This window comes from Crocuta crocuta, unplaced genomic scaffold (assembly GCF_008692635.1).
Source record: "Crocuta crocuta isolate KB4526 unplaced genomic scaffold, BGI_CrCroc_1.0 scaffold45, whole genome shotgun sequence".
Taxonomy (NCBI): Eukaryota; Metazoa; Chordata; class Mammalia; order Carnivora; family Hyaenidae; genus Crocuta; species Crocuta crocuta.
Genome location: NW_027530544.1, coordinates 1,321,572 through 1,342,634, shown reverse-complemented (window position 1 = coordinate 1,342,634; position 21,063 = coordinate 1,321,572). Strand labels below are relative to the sequence as shown.

The 21,063-nt window shown below is 37.6% G+C and overlaps 1 protein-coding gene across 1 annotated transcript in view; it reads right to left on the bottom strand.

The window, feature by feature from the left end:
- SLC49A4 (solute carrier family 49 member 4) overlaps positions 1-21,063 on the bottom strand; it is a 75,295-nt gene that overhangs the window by 42,688 nt on the left and 11,544 nt on the right. Inside the window, exons 3-4 of the mRNA XM_077767612.1 lie at positions 5,856-6,121; positions 952-1,081 (exon numbers count right to left, since the gene is read on the bottom strand). Of these exons, the coding sequence (XP_077623738.1) occupies positions 952-1,081; positions 5,856-6,121 (396 nt within the window). The remainder of the gene's footprint in view (positions 1-951; positions 1,082-5,855; positions 6,122-21,063) is intronic.

Sequence of the window (21,063 nt, the reverse complement as noted above, 5' to 3'; positions counted from 1 at the left end):
CTATAAAGACATAGTTTTTGGCCACAAGGAACTTACTTTTGGTAGGAGGGGAAAATAAAAACAGAAAGAACCAACTAGAGAGTTGCTAATGAGTCAATAAAAACTCATCACAACAAACTGAGACAAAAATTCAAAAGGTAAGTTCTAGTGGTCCAACTGCAAATCATAATCACATGTGATAGTCTATATATTCAAAGAATTAAATTAAGTACTGGGCATTTGAACATTCAAGGGTAGAGTTTAATAAAATTACATTAAGTTACATCAATAAAATATTACGTTTTTAAAACAATTTTTTAATGTTTTATTTACTTCTGAGAGAGAGAGAGAGAGACAGCGTGAGCAGGGGAGGGTCAGAGAGAGAGGGAGACACAGAATCCGAAACAGGCTCCAGCCTCTGAGCGAGCCCAAAGCGGGGCTCGAACCCACCAACCATGAGATCATGACCTGAGCCGAAGTCAGACGCTTAACTGTCTGAGCCACCCAGGTGCCCCTAAAATATTACGTTTTAAAAGTACTGATCCCAGCATGAGATGATTAATTTTAGGTGAGATGTAAATAAACCTTATATATTTTATTCACTTAGTACTGACAGTACTTGTTTATTTTAATGTGAATTGAGAAGTATATAATGAACAAAGAATTTAAATATTAGGAAAAATATAATAAACATATAAAATCCACAATTCCACAGAGAGTATTATGTGATGTTTCCTTATAAAAGAAAACTATCTAAATAAAAGTTTTGATCTTTAAAATATTAAGTAATAATAGCATTGGTGGCATGTAGAAAAGGCAAAAATCATAGAGGTTTTAATCAGTATCTTATCGATTATTTGCAACCTGATTAATGGGTTGTTCAAAAATCACGATCTTAAATTACCTTAACTAAATGTGAAATTATCTTCAAGGTGCTAATCCAAACCACTCTGTGCCTCGAAGTATATTTACCTTAATAATCTACAAAAGCTCCGCCGATAACTCAGCCGCTGGCTAGCTGCAGCAACACTGGGAGGAAGAGGAGGCCGGGGTGGGAAGTAAGCTAGTGTTGCAGAAAATAGTAAGCAGACAACTCCAAATTCTGGGGGTAGGGAAGAAAAAAAAGAATATAATGTTAACCAGACAACATAAAAAGTTCAATGTTTCAAGTATTTACTTATCTAACAAATTATCAACTAAGCACTAGGCATAAAAAGATAAGCAAAATATAGTACCTAGCCAGGATACTTCAGTCATGTGAAAAAAAAATGGGTATGTAAGGATATAAATTTCAGCAGGTGAAAAGTCAGGTAAGAAGTCTGGTAAGAAGTCGTACTATGGTGTACCACATAGATGAAAAGACTAAGACAGTAAACAAATGTTACTCTACCGAGGAAACATTAAAAACTAACAGTATTGTACTAGAAGATTTTGAAACAGGTCTAGGTTGATTATCTAGTAAGTATCGTACTCAGAAAGAAAGTATAAGATACAGAAATTGTAAGAACAGACTAGGAGAAAGTTTTTTGTTTTTTGTTTTTAAGGTTATTTTTGAGAGAGAGAGGGAGGGGGAGAGAGAGAGAGAGAACAAGTGGGTGTGGGGCAGAAAGAGAAAATCCCAAGCAGGCTCCTCACTGTCATTATAGAGCCCTATGCAGGGCTAGAACTCACTAACTGTGAGATCATGACCTAAGCCAAAGTCAGATGCCTAACTGACAGAGTCACCCAATCAGTTTATTTGTTTTTTCTGACCAATGACCAGATATTCTTGAAGCACAGTTTAGGACAGACTCAATTTATAGGCTGTATGGGGAATTTGAACAAAACAAGAAAGTATCCAAAAATAAGAAACCAAGGAACAGAGAGAAAAATTTAATGAATATAAAGGCTAGCTAATTAGAATATTAAGCAATTAGAAGTAAAATGAACATACAAACAATCTTAGTCTGGCACCATTAACAAGGAAAAGTTACTTGGAGTCCTGATCATTTCGTCCAGAGTTTTGGCATGTGTAAATCCCAACTTTTGTTGTGCCCAATTTAGTAGAAAAGCACGACTCCCATAGAAAAGTTAAGAAACTTGGAATAGAGACCTGCCTATGCCATTAATTAATGTAATTTGAATGAATTCTTTATTTTTTGTGGTCAATAAAGGGACTGAACTAAGTGATTTCTAGAGTCCTTTCAGTTGGATAATTATGCTTCTAGGGCTATTATATTCTGAGCAAAAGGTACAATATTCCTATAAGACACTTAACCGTAGATGACGTTTTTGTTCTTTGTTAGTCTGAGGAGCAATAAGAAGATAATGAATTGTTTTAATTTACAGATCTTTTAATTAACAACAATGAATGAGCATCTTCCACATACTTATTGGCCGTTACTATTTCTTCTTCTGGGATTGCCTTGTTCATATTCTATTGGCATTTTTGGCCCCTCTTTCTATTGGCATTTTTGTAAAGAGTTTCATAAATTTTTAGTATGTTCACAGAACTGTGCAACATCACCACAATCAATTTTAGAATTTTTTCATCATCCCCCAAAGAAACTCTGTACCCATTTCCCACCCCCAAATCTCCTAGCCCTAGGCAACCACTCACTTATCCTTCAGTTTCTATGGATTTGAGTATAATGGACATCTCATGTAAATGGAATCATACCTTATGTGTGGCCTTTGTGACCAGCGTTTTTCACTTAGCATAATGTTTTCAAGGTTCAAGTATACTGGAGCATGTATCAGTACTTTTATTCTTGTTTGCTGCCAAATAATATTCCATTCAATGGATAAGGCACATTTGTTAATTCATTTAGTTAACAGACATTTGGATTGTTTCCACTTTTTGACTATTATGAATGATGCTACTATGAACATTTGTGTATAACTTTTTGCATGGATATGTTTTTACTACACTTGGGTATATACCTAGAAATGCAACTGTTGGATCATATGATACTACATGTTTAACACTTCAAACAACTGTCCAAACTGTTTCCAATGTGACTGTACCATTTTATTCTCCTACTAGCAATATATGAAGGTTCCAATTTCTCTACTCTTTCCCAACACTTATTTCCCATTTTTTAAAATAGATTTTAAGTAAATCTTCCTGCACAATGTGGGGCTTGAACTCACAACCTCAAGATCAAGAGTCACATTCTCCACCACTTGAGCCAGCCAGTGCCCCATTCTATCTTATTGATTATAGCCATCCTGCTGGATGTGAAGTGTGTCTCATTATGGTTTTGATTTGTATTTCGCTAATGACTGTTGACAAGCATCCTTCATGGGCTTGTTGGCCACACGTACATTTTCTATGGAGAAATCTAAGTCCTTTGCCCATTTTCTAATTGGGTTGTCTTTCTGTTGTTGAGTTTTTTTTTTTTTAAATGTTTTATTTATTTCTAGGAGAGAGAGAGAGACAGCGTGAGCAGGGAGGGTCAGAGAGAGAGGGAGTCACAGACTGAAATAGGCTCCAGGCTCTGAGCTGGCAGTCAGCACAGAGCCCGACGCGGGGCTCGAACCCACGAACCGCGAGATCATGACCTAAGCGAAAGTCGGACGCTCAACCGACTAAGCCACCCAGGTGCCCCTGTTGTTGAGTTTTAAGAGTTCTTTATATATTCTGGATAGAAGTCCTTTTTTTTTTTTTTTAATTTCTAGGAGAGAGAGAGACAGCGTGAGCAGGGGAGGGTCAGAGAGAGAGGGAGATACAGGCTCTGAAATAAGCTCCAGGCTCTGAGCTGGCAGTCAGCACAGAGCCCGACGCGGGGCTCGAACCCACGAACCGCGAGATCATGACCTAAGCGAAAGTCGGACGCTTAACCGACTAAGCCACCCAGGCACCCCTGGATAGAAGTCCTTTATCAGATATATGATTTGCAACTATTTTCTCCCATTCCCAAAGTGAGTTGTCTTTTCATTTTGTTGATGGATGTCCTTTCAAACACAAAAGTTTTTGGGGTCCCTGGCTGGTTCAGCTGGTTAAGTGTCTGACTCTTAGTTTTGGCTCAGGTCATGATCTCACGGTTCATGAGTTTGAGCTCCACATCAGGCTCTGTGCTGACAGCTCAGAGCCTGGAGCCTGCTTTGTATCATTTGTTTCCCTCTCTGACCCTCACCCACTCACGCTCTCTCTCTTTCAGAAATAATAAACATTAAAAAAATTTGTTTTTAATTTCAATTCTTTTTCTTTAAAAGGAGTTGTTGGGGGGGTATAGATTAAATGCTTTATATATAACACAACCTCTGCTTTTGTTTTATTCCCTCTAAAACATATTTTGAAATATAAATATCACTGCATAATTCTCTAGTGTAAAGTTCTTCAGAGTGTGGCCTTTGCCTACAATATAGTGAATTTCAAACCCTTTAGCCCTGCTTAGAAGGCTGGTACAGCCTGGCTTACCTCTCTAGCTTTATCTGTCACTACTCTCACTGAGTCTAAGCCACCCTGGGCTTTGAGTTGCTTGAATATACCAGGCTCTCACCCCTTACTGGGCTTCTCCTCCATGGCGTGCTCTCTCTCTCTCTCTCTCTCTCTCTCTCTCTCTCTTTCTAGTATATTCTTCCTCCTGCCCACTGTATTTGGCTAACTTCCTATCATCCTTCAGGCTCCAACTTAGATGCTGCATCATCAAAAAGCTCTACTTGACTTTCAAAATCTAGGTTAGGTGCTCCTCCTCTGAGGTCTCAGAGCAATCGTCAGCCTTCAGTTATAGCACTTACCACCCTATTTTACAGCTGTTTACCTGTATGTTCCTTTGGGACACTGTAAGTTCTGTGAGAGCAAGAATCATGTCTACCTCATGCCTAGCACAGGGATAGATATACAGAAGGTCAACACATATTTGTTCACTTAATAAGTGAATAAATTAATACAAAGTTCATCATAATATGGTCCCTTATCTCTCTAGCCTCATTTTCTGCCACTTGTTACCTATACCCAAAGACACATATTTACACTACTTTAACCATATGAAATTACGTCCAGTTCTCTGGACATATTGAGTTCTCTCACACTGTATCTGCCTTTACAGTTGCTAATCCTTCTATATGGAATACCCTACCTCACTGGAACACCTGGTGAACTCCTATGAAATTCTGAAATTTGTTTAGTTATCACAGTCTTGGTGAAGCCTTCTCTGACTCCTCAATTTCCCTCCAAACTCAGGCAGGTCAGGTCTCTCAGGGTCTGTACGTCTATTTGTATTGCAACTGTCTCATCAGTGACCTTAACCAATTCTCAGTGCTTAGCACAGTGCTTAGTATATAGTAAAAACTTACAAAATGTCTTCTGCATGCAGAAGGAAATAACAAATAGGCATACAAGGAAGCAGATATATTTAAGAAGACTGTAATAGAAGAGTGGACTAGAACTTGATTCTAGAAATAAAAAGAAAGGACCAAGAAAATGTTTTGGAAAGGTCAATACCCTGAATCAATAGACCAAACATACAGAGAACAGAAGTGCATAAGAGAATAAACTGTGGGTGACCTAGGTATACCAGGTCAGAGAAGGGCAGGGGAACAGCAAGAGAGAAAATGGGCTTGCCAGCTACCAATAGTTTTGTATTCTGATAAGACGTCCAGAAAACACACTAGACAATGTGTCATGCAGTGCTTAATTGTAAACAGATGGGAAGAGTAAAATTAAGGAATAAACTTTCATGCAGCAGTAATACATTTTAAACTTAAACTTCTTAGAAAGGATAAGTTTTAAATAGGCATCTCCATATTCTATGACAAGAAAAGCACACATGTATATCTCTATTTTGGAACTCCTAAGTACTTCATAAGAAGTGATCCAGTATACAGAGTGGAGGGAAGATGACTGCGATAAAAGACAAAGTAGAGCAGGAAGAAAATAAACTTCAAAGTACCTGCATATAATACAGTCTCTATGAGATCTTTAATGTGGGTCCTGCTAGTCTCTGAAGCAAGAAGAGGTGACGTCCCATTAGGGGCTGGAACGACGAGAGGCCCAACTAAAAACGCACATGCTCCCCCAAGATAACTGAGCATCGACGCAATGGCTGTGGCAGTGGCCCGTTCATCTGCAGAAAACCACGTTGTAGACAGGAATGGAGCTGCATTCATTACCGTTGGACCTGCCAATCCATTTAGCAACTGCCCTCCATGGATTAATCTGGAATTAAAAAAAATTAAAACGTTGTGAGGTAGTTGAAGTGGGCATTTCTACACAAAAAGAAGTTAGCCAAACTGCAGTTTAACTACGGCAATAAGGATACATGTCTATAAAGAATATGACACATCTGAAAGATAGAGTATGTTGACTCCCCAGGAGGAAGATCAGATACAGTAATAGTTACCACTTATTCATTTTACAAATATTTACTGAAACCTCTGATTCACACCACATACAAAACTAAATACTCCAAATAACCTTATTTCATTTGTCATAACAACACCATGTGGTAGCTACTATTATCTCTATTTGTTGAGATGCTAAAGCCTCTGTTTAGAAAGATTAATTAAGACACTTGCCCAAGTGCTAACAGGCAAAGCAGAGGTTTGGACCCAGTTTGACTCCAAAATCCATATTCTTTCTACTAGACTGCCATTCATAAACAGACCTAGTAAGTGCCACCAGCCAATTAAAAAAAAATAATACAGATGTATTCAACATTTCTTAAAATGACATTTAAAAAGTACAATGGAGGGAAACCTGGGTGGCTCAGTCAGTTAAGCGTCTGACTTCAGCTCAGGTCATGATCTCATGGCTTGTGAGTTCGAGCCCCTTATCGGGTTCTGTGTTGACAGCTGAGAGCCTGGAGGCTGCTTTGGATTCTGTGTCTCCTTCTCTCTTTGCCCTCCCCCAGTTGCGCTCTGTATCTCTTTCTGTGTCTTGAAAATAAATCAATATTAAAAAAAAATGTTTAAGTACAATGGAATATTACTCAGCCATAAAAAGAATGAAATCCTATCATTTGCAATGACATGGATAGAGCTAGAGAGTATAATGTTAAATGAAATCAGTCAGCGAAAGACAAATACCATATGATCTCACTCATATGTGGAATTTAAGAAACAAAACAAATGAGCAAAGGAAAGAGAGAGAGAGAGAGAGAAACCAAGAAACAGACTTAACCACAGAGAACAAATTGATGGTTACCAGAAGGGAGGGGAGAGAGGGTGATGAAAAAAAATAATAAAATGATATAAAACATTTCGTGCCTACCCTGTATCAGGTGACAGTAGAAAAAAAACAGTCATAGTATCTTCTAATAGAAAAGGAACTGGTTGAGGAACTGGAGGACTTAGGTTCTGGCCCAGCTCTGCAACTAATTAGCTGAATGGTTCTGGGCAATCTATCTTTGTGCAATTCCACTTCTCCCATAAAATGAGATTAGTCTAAATTCAATATCCATTTATTGAGCATCTGTTAGGTTAAGCTGCTGTAATCACAGGAGTTCTATGTCCCTCCAAGTTCTAATACTCTGTGGCTTTAATGGTAAGGGCTAGTGAAAAGCAGTTTCTTGCTTCTATTCCATTTGTCCTCTTGCTCATCTTTTCTCAATATTCTAGTTAGTGCTCTATCCTTTTCCTTGTCAAACAAACCCTCTTCTCCCATTGCTCCTCCAATTCCCAACTTTCACATTCAAGAGTAGCCTTGAAGGAGAAGAGAAGCCAGAAGTCCAAAAAAAAAAAACATATGCAAGAAAGGGAGGTAAGTCAGCCTCTTCTGCCTTGGAGGTAGAGGAAGGGGAAGGAACAGAATATGTGATGTATGTGTGACACTCTTCCCGTTTTGCTATCCAATCACCATGAGGATGCCAAATCCTTTTTTTTTTTTTTAAATAATTGCCACTTTAAGAGACTTAGAAAAAGTTTTTTGAAAATAGAAGGAAATAATAAACAGGCATATGGGAGAGAGGCAAGGCCTAATGTAGAGGCATAAGTGAGTGGGAAGTGAAATATGTGAATTAGGTCTGCTCAAATTTTTGAAAATGTTGGAAAAACTATTTGAAGGCAAAAATAGCTCTAAGCATCATTACTACTACTAAATTAAGAAAACTGAAGACATTTAAAAATCTTCTTGTGAAAGGGGAGCTATTTTCGAGATGACAAAAACAATTTAAACTGTTTATGAAACCAAATACCTACTCCAAACACCAGTGGATCCCAAACTGTAACAGCAATTTCATCACAGAAATACTTTGAAACAATTATCATTGAGTGGTTGTATTCATGATTCATGATGGCACAACAGACAGTGCTCACAAAGTAACTGCTTTGATATTTAATACTTTTAATGACGTGTTCCTGAAGGACTCATCTCATCTAGAAGGAGAAGGGCTAGAATGAGTAGATTTTATTATTAGAAATGTTAAGAGTAGAATGCGAACATGGAAGAAACAATCTATTAAAACCAAAAACAAGACGTGATAAGACGTGATAAGATGAATCCTGAGAGGATCAAGGCATAAAACTCAAATAACTGCCATGGCTTAACTATGTGTTACCTCTCACTGGAATCACAAATAGACTATTTTTTAAGCAGCAACCATAAGTCACAGAAAGCGTGAGTTTGTGATAACCATAGTATCCAAAGCAGGTATATCAGCACAAAGGACACTTCAGATGGGTTCTAAGTCCACAAGATCACTGAACTTGGGAGGCCAACCTAAAGCATGAATTGCCATAGTGAAAATTCATCTTGGGAATTAAAACATGCTAACTTGGTGTTTAAAAATTATTCTAGGAGCATCTGAGTGGCTCAGCTGGTTGAGCATCCGACTCTTGATTTTGGCTCATATTATGATCTCGTGGTTCACGGGTTTGAGCCCTGTGCTTAAGGATGTTTAGGACCCTCTCTTACCCTCTCTCTCTCTGCTCCTTCTCTGCACACATTCTCTCTTGCAAAATAAACAAATAAACTCAAAAAAATTATTGTAGTAATTATGTGCATTTTGCATTAAAAGTCATAATGCACAAACACATTCCTTATAAATGAACTCAGTAGGAGAACTGGACCCACAGGATTTTGGGTTAACTCCCGAATTCATGGGAGTTAACAGGGAGTTATTCATTGACAGGGAAACCCAGTCCCTGTTCTTCTCAACATGTTTATGTTTTCCAGAGCATAGTCCTGTTCTTTTTCACACTTGTATTCTAGAGTCTCTCAGGGCATGCCAGTTACTAAAACAACTGTTGTCCTGCAATATTAAGATTTTCATATTTGCCTGACACTGTTTTCTGTACCTACCATTAACTTAACCCTATTTTATGAAATTAGTTTATAATATATATTATATATTATAAATATTTATATTATAATATTATATATTTTATTTTAGAGAGAGAGGACATGTGCAGTTAGGGGACAGGGGAGGACGGAAAGAGAATCTGAAGCAGGCTTCATGCTGAGCATGGACACGGGGCTCAATCTCACGACCCTGGGATCATGACCTGAGCTGAAGTCAAGAGTCAGATACTTTCTTTACATTCCTGGTACAGTGCTGATAGGTAACATTTAAACTACTCCTAAGGATTCAAAGGGCAAGGGCTTTGAACTACCCAGACACCCCTAAAAATATATTTAAAAATAAAATTCAGTTAATGTCTAAAATCTAGTTTTCCCATTTTAATGGTAATGCAAAATCAGAGGTATGGCTTTTTTTGAAAAAAAGGGGCCATAAGACTAAAATCATACAAATATTACAATAAACTCTTTACAATGACAATCAAGGAGATTAAATAATTTATAGGCGGTTCAATACAAGCTATGCTAATTAACTTGCTCAACAAACATGTACTGAGTATATGTATTGGGTAGACATTGTGATAGGTATAAGTATATGGGAATATGAAATTAAAATTAAGAAGCTAAAGCCCTTGCCCTTTGAACCCTTAGGAGCAGTTTAACAGTTACCTATCAGCACTGTATCAGGAATATAAAGAAAAATAAGGCAATAATTAGTCCCACCTTTAATGCTTGTGGGGCCTGTGATAAGAGTGCTAATGGAGGTCCTTGCATATCTTCCTTCTCTTCTGACCTCTGGCTCTGCTCTGACAACATCATCGCATGTACGCATCGCTCTGACAACATCATCGCATGTACTTTCAGGTCAACATCATTCAGTTGACCTGAAAGTCAGACTCCAAGCTCTGGTGCCTTCCAAACAGATGACCCTTGGCAACCCCTTGAGCCTGGGGAGTACATACCAAGTATGTGGTCCACTCTTGGAAGAAAAGACCTCAGAAAAAAGGCCTGGGGTCTTATATGTGCTTATATATGCTGAGCAGGGTGGGCACATCTCCCTGGCCCTACAGATTCCACAGCACATAGGGAACAATAAAGCTGAAGGAAAGCCAGAGTAGTAACTTCCGGCAAAGAGCCCAGGGCAAGGACCCTTTGGCAGTACTGGCCACAACAACAGTGGGGATGCAGAACAAGGGATGGTTTGGGGCACTGTTCTTGGCCATACGTCAGATGTGTCTAGGTAAGTGACTGCATACTGAGAAGGCATACTTAAGTCCATAAAAATGTATAATAAGTGATTGAATATAGGTCAGAAGCTAAAAAAAGAGATCTGAGCTAAGAGCTATATATTGGGGTTAGGGAACAAACACTGGTGAATATCACTGTATACATATAATATTTTTTTATGTTTTTTTTTCTGGGAGAGAGCACAAACGGGGGAGAGGGGAAGACAGACAGGGAAACACAGAATCTGAAGCAGGCTCCAGGCCCCACGCTGTCAGTGTAGAGCCCAATGCGGGGCTTGAACCCACAAACCATGAGATCATGACCTGAGCTGAAGCCAGATGCTTAACCAACTGGGCCACCCGGGCACCCCACCAATATGTTTTAAATAGAGGAAGAAGAGTTTAGAAAAACAGCTAAGAAGGAGCAATTACAGAGGTAGAAAAAAATAATAAAAGAGGAAAGAACTGTACCATAGCAACTAAGGAGAGAAGGGTTTTGAGAAGGGGAGGATGAGTGGTTGATAGGTCAAGTTAAACAGAAAGATCATTTAGTATCTGAAATGTAACCATTAGATTTGGCAACAAGGAAGTCATTCATGATTTGAGTAGAAGCTATTTTAGCAGAATGGTGAGGAAGAAGTTAAGACTCATGAGGAAATGGAAATCTGGATTGAGACTATCCAAGTAGTTAGATGCCAAAACAAAAATTAGATATATAAGCTTGGCAAAGTGACAAGAAAAAAACACCCAGCCTAAATGAATTGTCTGGACCAAAAAGTCTCTGTTGCCTTCACATACTGAAAGGTAAATACAACTCATTGTGACTGTCCTAATGCTTTTTAGCACTCGTGAAAGCTGGCTTTCAGAAATTAATACCTATTGATCTGGGCTGACTGTCAAGAGGAGTGATTCACAATCTTCAGTAAAAGGAAGTAGATCCCATAATTTAATGTCAATTTTTCTGCGTCATCATTATATGCTTCAGTTTTGTTTCGCAAGTTAAAGCTCCTTGCAGATAAGGACCATGGCTTCTAAATTTGCCACAGTGTCTCACGAAGTGTGGATGCTCTCTAGCAAAACGCAGACTGATTCAGATTCAGAGAAGTGGCATTGCTGAAATACACTACTTGCGTTGTAAAACTCCCAATTACTTGGACACATACATCAGATCCATTTATAAATTTTGAAAAGTTTAAATTCAGTGATACAAAAACCAAGATGAGTAACAAAAATTCTGGAAATAAAGCTTTAAAAAAAACAAAACAAAGAAACAAACAAAAAAAACCACACTGAAGGTGGTAAAAGCACGGCCAATGCAGGTGCTGGAGCCCCAGGATGGGTGGGCAGAAGTTCGGATGCAGGTAGCTCCCAGGCAACAAGCCCGTGCAGCAGAAAGGGAGCTCTCCAGGAAGTCGACTTGGTAACTCACGGGCTTTAACTCTTGCCTCCTCACCTGAGAGTGGCCAGTACACATTCACTGTTAGGGGAATGAAAGTCTCTGAACTCTGCAGGCCAAGATATGACAGATCTGCCAAGGGCAGGTATGTTGCCCTCTTTCTTCATCACAGTCTCCTCTGATTCCTTGATTTAGTCCCTCTCACCTTCCCCCAAAGCTTTTATCTCCCCTTCTCCCTCAGGTCTTTTCTCCCTTTACCTTTTTTCCTCCTAGCTTCTGCCTACTTCTGAGGCCAAGTTTGTCTCGTCCCCACAGGCTAGGTGGCAAAATGTGTGAGAGAGTGGTTTCCCTAGCAGGCTGAGGATAATTAAGGAAAGACCTGGGAGTTTTCTCCAGCAGCAGAACTAGATGGTAGGGAGTAGTGCTGCCCACTAGTGTCAGAATTGCTGAGGGTTGCTAGCCTTTGGAAGGTCTGGGGGGCCAGAGAGAGGAGGGAAGGGGTATGGGGAAGAGATCCTACAGACAGCCTCACAAAATCCCACCCTTGCCCTATGTACCTTCACCTTCAGCTCTCAATTAGCACACCTCCCCCAGGCCTCAGTTATGTGGGATGGCATTTGTGCACAAGTGCATTCCATTTCATATCATTCACTATACTATAGCCTTTCAAACAAATGCCAAGAGCTGAAGTTCAAACTGAAGATCGACAGCTCATGGTTTTCTAATGTACTTGACATTTTAGTTTGTATTTAATGATATTCTGGTATCCTAACCTTTTGCTTTTTGACATCCTGGAACTTGGGATTCCTCAACTATTTTCTATTTAGAATGTGTTTTAGAATTAGAATTTTTATAGCTGGAAGAGATTTCAAACCTCACCTAGATAATCCATCTCTGCACTTTTAGATATAAAAATTGAGTTCCAGAGAGGCTAGTCATACATTTAAAATCATACTTATAATTTTATAACTTTATTTTCTTCAAAAAGTATTGGGGGAAGCTCCGAAGTCATATAACTAGCTAATGGCTAAGCCAGGACTGGAAATCAAAATTAAAGCTGATTTAATCAGTCTACAAATCTCTTTACTCTTCCAAGATGGTCTCATTCTCAAAGTTCTCTTAATAGTATTAATAAAAATCACTGATTATTAAGATAACTCAAGGTTGCAAATCCAAAGGCATGCAAGTAGCTGGCATATTTTTCTGTGCATAGATCTACTTTAGAAACTTTTATTATGACTAACATTAGTGATAATATTAGAAAATTGGTTTAGAAACTTAGCAGATACTTCCTCAGTGTTAAGTCCAGCATTCTTAACTTCAATCTACGTGTTTTTAATACAAACTAATTTAGAATCCACAAAGATATTTACTTCTAAGACTCAATACACCAATGTTTCAAAAGCTTTCTCCCAATTCCTAATCATCCTGCATCAGAATAAACTGGTGTGTTATAGGAATTCTTGGATATTGAAAATGGCAGAGTGCTAGAAATAGTTTTCCTTTATTTAGTCCAAGAAAATATAGGGCAAAAAAAAAAAAAGGCTCAGAGATGTTATGAATTAATTATTGGGAAAAAGAAAGAAGGAAGAAATAAAGTTGATGGTGGAAAGGAATAAGCCTTCTAAGGACTAATGTAGTTTTCAGTTTTCTTAAAGAAAAATCTATTTCACTTTTACATCCTTTAATAATTTTGGTCAATTATGATTCAATATCTATCATGGCCAAGGTACCTATAACTAGACACTAAAGGGAATATAAAGATGAATATATATTATAGTCTTGACCCTAAAAAGCTTATAATAACTTATCAAGTACCAGTTACAGATAGTACATAAAAAAAAAAACAGTGAAGAGTATGAGATATCAGAAAATTCAACTTCTAGTCTTAGCTAAATTTATTAACTGTATAATCTTTGGTGAATCACTTGTTCTCTTGGTGTTTCGATTTCTCCAAAGGTTCTTTAACTCACAGGGGTTTTATTAAAGCCAAATGTAATAATCTCTCAGCAAGGCAGAGTGGGAAAATGGGTCTTGTCCTGGTCTAAAAGATGTCTACCTCCCTCTATTTTACGTCATAACTTCTTTCTTGTCTTCTTTTATTTTGTCCTCTTAGTTTAAAAGTATATATACTCATAGTAGAAAAATGCATAAAGAAAAAAAATCCAGGCTCACCTGGGTGCCTCAGTCGGTTAAGCGCCAACTTGGGCTCAGGTCGTGATCTCACGGTTCGTGAGTTTTGCTCAGAGCCTGGAGCCTGCTTCAGATCCTGTGTCTCCCTCTCTCTGCCCCTCCCCTGCTCACACTCTGTCTCTCTCTCTCTCTCAAAAATAAAATAAAAATAAGAAAAAAATTAAGTTCACTAGCTCAATTACATATCCCAGACAACCATACTAATGTATTTTTTTCTTTTGAGAGAGAGGGAGAAAGACAGCATGAGTAGGGGAGGGTCAGAGAGAGGGAGACACAGAATCCAAAGACAGGCTCCAGGCTCTGAGCTGTCAGCATGGAGCCCGACGCAGGGCTTGAACCCACAAACTGTGAGATCATAACTTGAGCCAAAGCTGGATGCTCAACCAACTGGGCCACCCAGGTGCCTCTTTTTTTCTTTCAGGTTTTTTCCTCCAATGCATCTCTCAATACTTAAGCATGGGTAACCACAAATACCATACTGAATATACAGTTTTATCCACTAAGTTATTTTAACTTTATAGTCTATCTTAAGCATTTTCTCATTAAAGATTCTTGGTAATCATAATGGCAATGACAGTCTACCATACGGATTACAAAACCTTATTTAACCATTTTCCTAATGTTTGCTACTTACTTGCTAATATTAATAATGCTGTTGTGACAATTTTTGTAAGTAAATATTTGCTACTTTCCAAATTATTTCTTTAGGGTCAATAAGCCAAAGGATATGAACATTTTAGGTCTATGGAACATACTCCCAAATTGTTTTCAGAAGGATTTGTAGTAATTTATATCCGCATTAGTTGTGACTGATGTTTGTCTCACCAGCATTGAGTGTCACTATTAATACATACACACACACACACACACAAATAACTTGGTGTTTAGTTATCTAATGCTCTTGTAACAAATTACCATAAAACTTGTGGCTTTAAAACAACACAAATTTACTATCTTACAGCTCTGTAAATCAGAAATCCAACATGGGTCTCAATGGGCCAAACTCAAGATGTCAGCACAGCTGTGTTCCTTTCTAGAGGCTCTAGAAAAGAATCTGTTTCCTTGCCTTTTCTGGTTTCTAGTGGCCCCCTTCCTGTCTTCAAAGCTAGCAACAGAGATTTGAGTCCTCTCATGCTACATCTCTCTGACTTCCTCTTCTGATTCTCTTTTAAAGACTTTTGTGATTACACTGGGCCCGCCTGGATAACCCAGGCTAAGCTCCTTATTTTAAGGTTAGCTGATTAGCAAACTTAATTCCGTCTGCAACCAAAGCATTCCCTCACCATGTAACATGACGTATTCACAGGTTCCAGAGATGATAACATGGATATCCTTTGGGGATGGGGGCATTATTCTGCCTACTATAGTTGATAAGGCCAAAAGGCATCTTCTTGTTTTAAGTTGCATTTCTTTTTCGATTACTGGTCTTTTTTTCCTACTGGTGTACTGCAATCTTTCTCATTTTGAATGAATGCTTTATGTATTTATCTACATTATTTACCTGCTTCCTTACTGGGTACATGGCTGCTGGGCTGCATTTCTAGCCTCTCTCACAGAAGGGCTTTAGTCTGCTTTAAGAGAAGGGTGGCCATGTGACTACGTCTGTACAATGGGATGTGAGTACAAATGACATAAACAACCTCTTAGTTATCACCTAAAGATGTACTCATTGCCCGGGATTCCTATTTCCTCTTCCTGTGGGCTAGAATGAGAGTATGACTATCATCCAGTTTCAACCACTTGGACAAGGACATCACCCTAGGGGATGTTACAGCAACAATAGAAAAGAAACTGGGGTCCCTGGATGGCCTTGTGGGACAGAGCTGCCTACTTGCATTGAGCAAAACTCAGCAACCCACTATCTTTTAGACTATTTTTCTCTGAAAAACAAACAAACAACAAACAAACAAGCTTCTACCTCACTGTGATGGTGTTATTTTCTGTATCTTTATTATAAAGCTTAGCCTATATCTTATTAATACATAGGCTGTCAATAAATGCTGACTGTTGAATTATGAACTTAAAGAATGAAATCTAGGAACCAACACTTGTTATTTACATTTACTGTATTTTCTTCCATTTACTTTCCCAAATTGCTTATTTTTTTGTATTATTTTACTGGTTATCTATCATACTTGAAATGCATTTTTCCCAGTTTGCATTTTAACTTTGATTTGTTTTGAAGCATAAAAGTTCAAATATTTATGTAGTCAAACCTATAAATCTTTCCCTTTGTGATTCTTTCATTGTTTTTATCCTTGGAAAAAAAGAAATCTCTTTAGAGATACGGTTAATTTTCTCTGACACTGTCTCATCTTTAAATAATGCAGTTCATCACTCCATCTGGGATATATTTTCATGTATGCAAGGTAATCAAATGAGTAATTGATTTTCCCAAACACATATTAGATAAACCTATTTAATAAAATATGATTTGTTTAATAATCCTACTGATTTATAGGTTTTTAAACCTATTTATAGGTTGTTCCTTTTGATAAGAAAAAAAATCCAGGGCAAATCTTTATACAAAAGAAAAAAATTGGGATTTACAATAGACTTTGAATATACTCCTCATAGCTTCCGATTCAGCCTACTGAGGAAATCCAATTAACATGTTTGATTGTGATTATGTAAAATAGGGAAGGAGAGGGGTATGATAAGGGAGGGGCCCATGGGGAGTTCTAGAATTCCAACTTCGGTAATGGGTACATGGTTGCCTGTTTTATGATTATTTCTCTAAAGTGTACAGATATGATTATGTACTTTTCTTTATGTATATTATACTTAACCTAAACAAAGTAAATAAAAAACATTCATAAAAGATACTAAATGGGCCCTTGGAAGAAATGTCTCAGAAATCACTATATCCTAAAGATAACCAAAAGGGGAGAAAGTATTATCCACAACTTTCTACTTCCTTTTTACCCTGTTAAATGTTAATCAAGATGAGTTATCTTTGTCTACCAATCTTCCTCACTCAGAGCCCGTATTACCACCATGCAGAAACAGTAGTGAAACCTGACCCCTGGAGGCTTAAGAGTCAAATTGGGTAAATAAAGTTATTGAATAAAGGCTAAATCTTAATCTGCTTTAATGTATTATGTGATTATACTGCAGGATGGGCAAGCACAATGCAATTTGCTTAATCATTTAAAGTGAGGATGCTAGAATTTAGGGAGTACTTCTCAAACTTAAATGAGCATAAAATTAACTAAAGGAGTGTTAAAATTGCTGATTCTGGGGATTCATTCCAGAGGCTACATGAGTGGGTGAGACTACAGTGGGGCACAGGGGTCTGCATTTTTAATAAGTAGGTACTCTGTAAATCATACTTTAAAAAAACACTGATGTAGAGAAATCTGAATCTTAATATATTTTACATAGAAGAGTCTTAGTTTTAAAATCTACCAATTGTTCATTTTTACATCAAAAGGTTTCTATTTCTATACTGGGGAAATCTGCATATAACCCTTCTTTGACTTTCCTTCTCTTGTTCTCATTACTAAAACTCTAACATGGTCATTTTAGTTTCACTTAACTAGTGCTTTCAGCCAAAAAGGTAGTATGTGCACAGAGCAAAAATATTTCCAAGAGTAGGGAAGAGTACCAAAAAAAAAAAAAAAAGTAAATCTCTTTTCCACCCCAGACTTCTATTTCCCCAAACCTCTTTCTCAGAAACAATTAATGATAATGGTTTCTTTTGGAAACAGTTCCTTACCAAACACTGGCACATACACTCCTCCCACTTTTTTCTAAGTAAGAACATTTGAAACAAAATGTGTTACATAATATGTAAACTTTGCATTAAAAAAACCTTGACAATATATGTTGGAGATATTTCCGTTCAGCACTTAAAGAACTTTTGATTCCTTTTCACAGCTGCATACTATTCTACCATATACTTCACCATAACCAGTCCTCTGTTGAAGACACTGCCCTTCTGACCACACCATCTACTATTATAAGCCAAGCTGCACAAACATGCTTATCCTTGCAAACTGGTAGAGCTTTACATGTGGGCTAATTTTCTAGAAGTGGAAATACTGGGTTAAAGGACATTGCATTTTGAATCTACTAAATACTGTCAAAATGCCTCCAAATAGGAATGCCCCAAACTACTTGCACATCAGTGGTGCCCGTTTTTTCCTACCCCGAGCAACATACCACGTTATCACACTATTTCATCTTTGCCAATAAACAGACATCTACTTGTTTTAATTTTCATTTAATTATGACAGATTTGAACATCTTTCCCTAAGTTTATGTCATCTGTATTTCAATATCTATAATTACTTGCTCATACATTTTCCTATTGTTATTTTTTTATTTGAAGGAATTCTTTTCAACTAAAATTCAACAATTTTATTATTGCAAATATTTCCCAGTTTTTAGCTGGTCTTTTTGACTTTGTTTTATAGTATATTTAATGATGCAGATACTGTAAATTTTTATGTGGTCAGATGTATAAAGCCTTTCTTTTTTGTCCTCTGGAGCTTGTGTAGGAAGGTCTTCCCCATTCTAAAATTACTGAAAATAGTCTCATTTTCTTTTTTTTTTTTAAATTTTTTTTTTAATTGCTTCTAGGAGAGAGAGAGACTGCGTGAGCAAGGGAAGGTCAGAGAGACAGAGAGTCACAGACTGAAACAGGCTCCAGGCTCTGAGCTGGCAGTCAGCACAGAGCCGGACGCGGGGCTCGAACCCGCGCACCGCGAGATCATGACCTAAGTGAAAGTCGGACGCTTAGCCGACTATGCCACCCAGGTGCCCCGAAAACAGTCTCATTTTCTAATACTTTTATGGTTTTTTTAATGTTTAAATTTTTGATCCAGTTTGAATTTACTTAAGTGGTAAGACAGAGGTTACTTAAGGTTATTCTTCATTTTTTTTGGTCCCCAGATAGCTAAGTAATTATCACAAAACCATTTACTGAACAATCTCTTCTGATACGGTTATTTTATTTCTATTCTATTCTGTCCTATTTTATTCTATTTTTAAGTAATCTCCACAACCAATGTGGGGCCTGAACCCACAACCCTGAGATTAAGAGTTACATGTTCCACCAACTGAGCCAACTATTTTGGTCATTCTAAATGTAATCTTGCCAGTCACAGCATTTCACAATGGAATTTTTTTTTTTAAATCTATTTTTACTAGAGCCATACTATTTAACTCTCTAACACATGTTAGTAAATGTTATCTTTTATTTATACTAATGAAAACAATACTGAACTAGGAGATAATATGGCATGTGTTAGGGAATCGCTAGATATACCTATGACTAATAGCAGATACAACTTACTGTAAGTTTACCTTCCAGAAATCTTTAAATTATTTACTGGGCATGCAATATCATGCAGTGCTATAGAGCAACGTCATCTATAATTTTTTTGTATGCTCTCCTTCCCAATCATAGAAGAAATGTTTTATAGTTCATTATTCTAAGTTCCTTATTTATCCATGATGTTAATAGAAGTGACAAAATAATTTTCTTGAATTTTTAGTGGAACTATGCAGATAAAAGAAATATTGATACCACACAGAGGTAGAGCACCAATAGGAAGGTGTTAAGAAAAATCCTGATTGAGAAAAGAGCTTGTCAGAAGCTGCTATTTTCATGCCTTGAGACTTACAGCAGCTAAGATATAGGAAGCCGAATGTAGAGGGTCACTTTCCAGAAGACTAGGTCTGAGCTCAAAAATCTCCAAGTAAAACAGGGGCACAAAAACATAGATGGCCAAATACCTGTTTAAATGCTGGTGAAATGCATGTTAAAGGTTCTTACCCCTTCCCACTGTATATCAGGATGGAGACTATGGGGCGCCTGGGTGGCTTAGTCGGTTAAGCGTCCGACTTTCGCTTAGGTCATGATCTTGTGGTTCGTGGGTTCGAGCCCCGCGTCGGGCTCTGTGCTGACTGCCAGCTCAGAGCCTGGAGTCTATTTCAGAGTCTGTATCTCCCTCTCTCTCTGACCCTCCCCTGCTCACGCTGTCTCTCTCTCTCTCTCCTAGAAATAAATAAAAATATTAAAAAGAAAAAAAAAAAGGATGGAGACTGAAGATTTAAAGTGGTGATCTATTGGGGTGCCTGCGTGGCTCAGTCGGTTAAGTGTCCGACTTCGGCTTAGGTCATGAGTTTGCAGTCTGTAAGTTGGAGCCCCGCATCGGGCTCTGTCCTGACAGCTCAGAGCCTGGAGCCTGCTTTCGATTCTATGTCTCCCTCTCTTGCTCAAACTCTGTCTCTCTCAAAAATAAAATAAACATTAAAAATTTTTTTTAATTAAAAAAATGGCAATCTATTGAAACTACTAGTCAAAACTACATATTCTAATTATAGCATATTCATTTTAATAGCTGTATATGCATTGTTAACACTACTGATTAAAAGAAATACTATATGAACATAAAACAAAGTCTCATTTTAAGGGGATAATATTCCTACATTCTTCATAGATGAACATACAAGGATTGAAAGTTCAATTTATACTCTCTTTTTATGAAAGATTCAATCTCTCTGAACCCTTAATTTTAGTAGTTCTTTTTCATCTCTTCCTCTGTTTACATTCCTTTATGGGCTCTATTTCTTTTTCATATCACCTTCTTCACCAAGAGGGAGAGTCAACTCTTTATTACTCCTAGAATTTTATAACTAGAAAGGATATAAAGGGAAATAAGGCTACTGAGACTAGTATGGATGGTCCAAGACAAAAGAAAAGCTTACGAAAATATTAATGGGCTTTTTGAAAGAATGCATCATTAAAGTTAAGCTTACTAAGTTTGTACTTAAAAACTGTGGATGCTTAAGAAAAATAAACCCTGTATGTTTGAAAAATTAAGAACATCTCAAACACAATAATGAATCACATCTGTTAAAACCTCACTCAAAAGGATAGGAAATGAAGACTAGCTTTCTACAGAAACCCATCATCTCTCACCTGGTTTATTGTACCATTCCCCAACTGGTTTTCTTATTCCTGCCCTTGATCTTCAGCTTCAGTCTATTCTCAACAAAGCAGCTTGTGACCAGGGTTCTCCTCACGTCAAGATCACCAA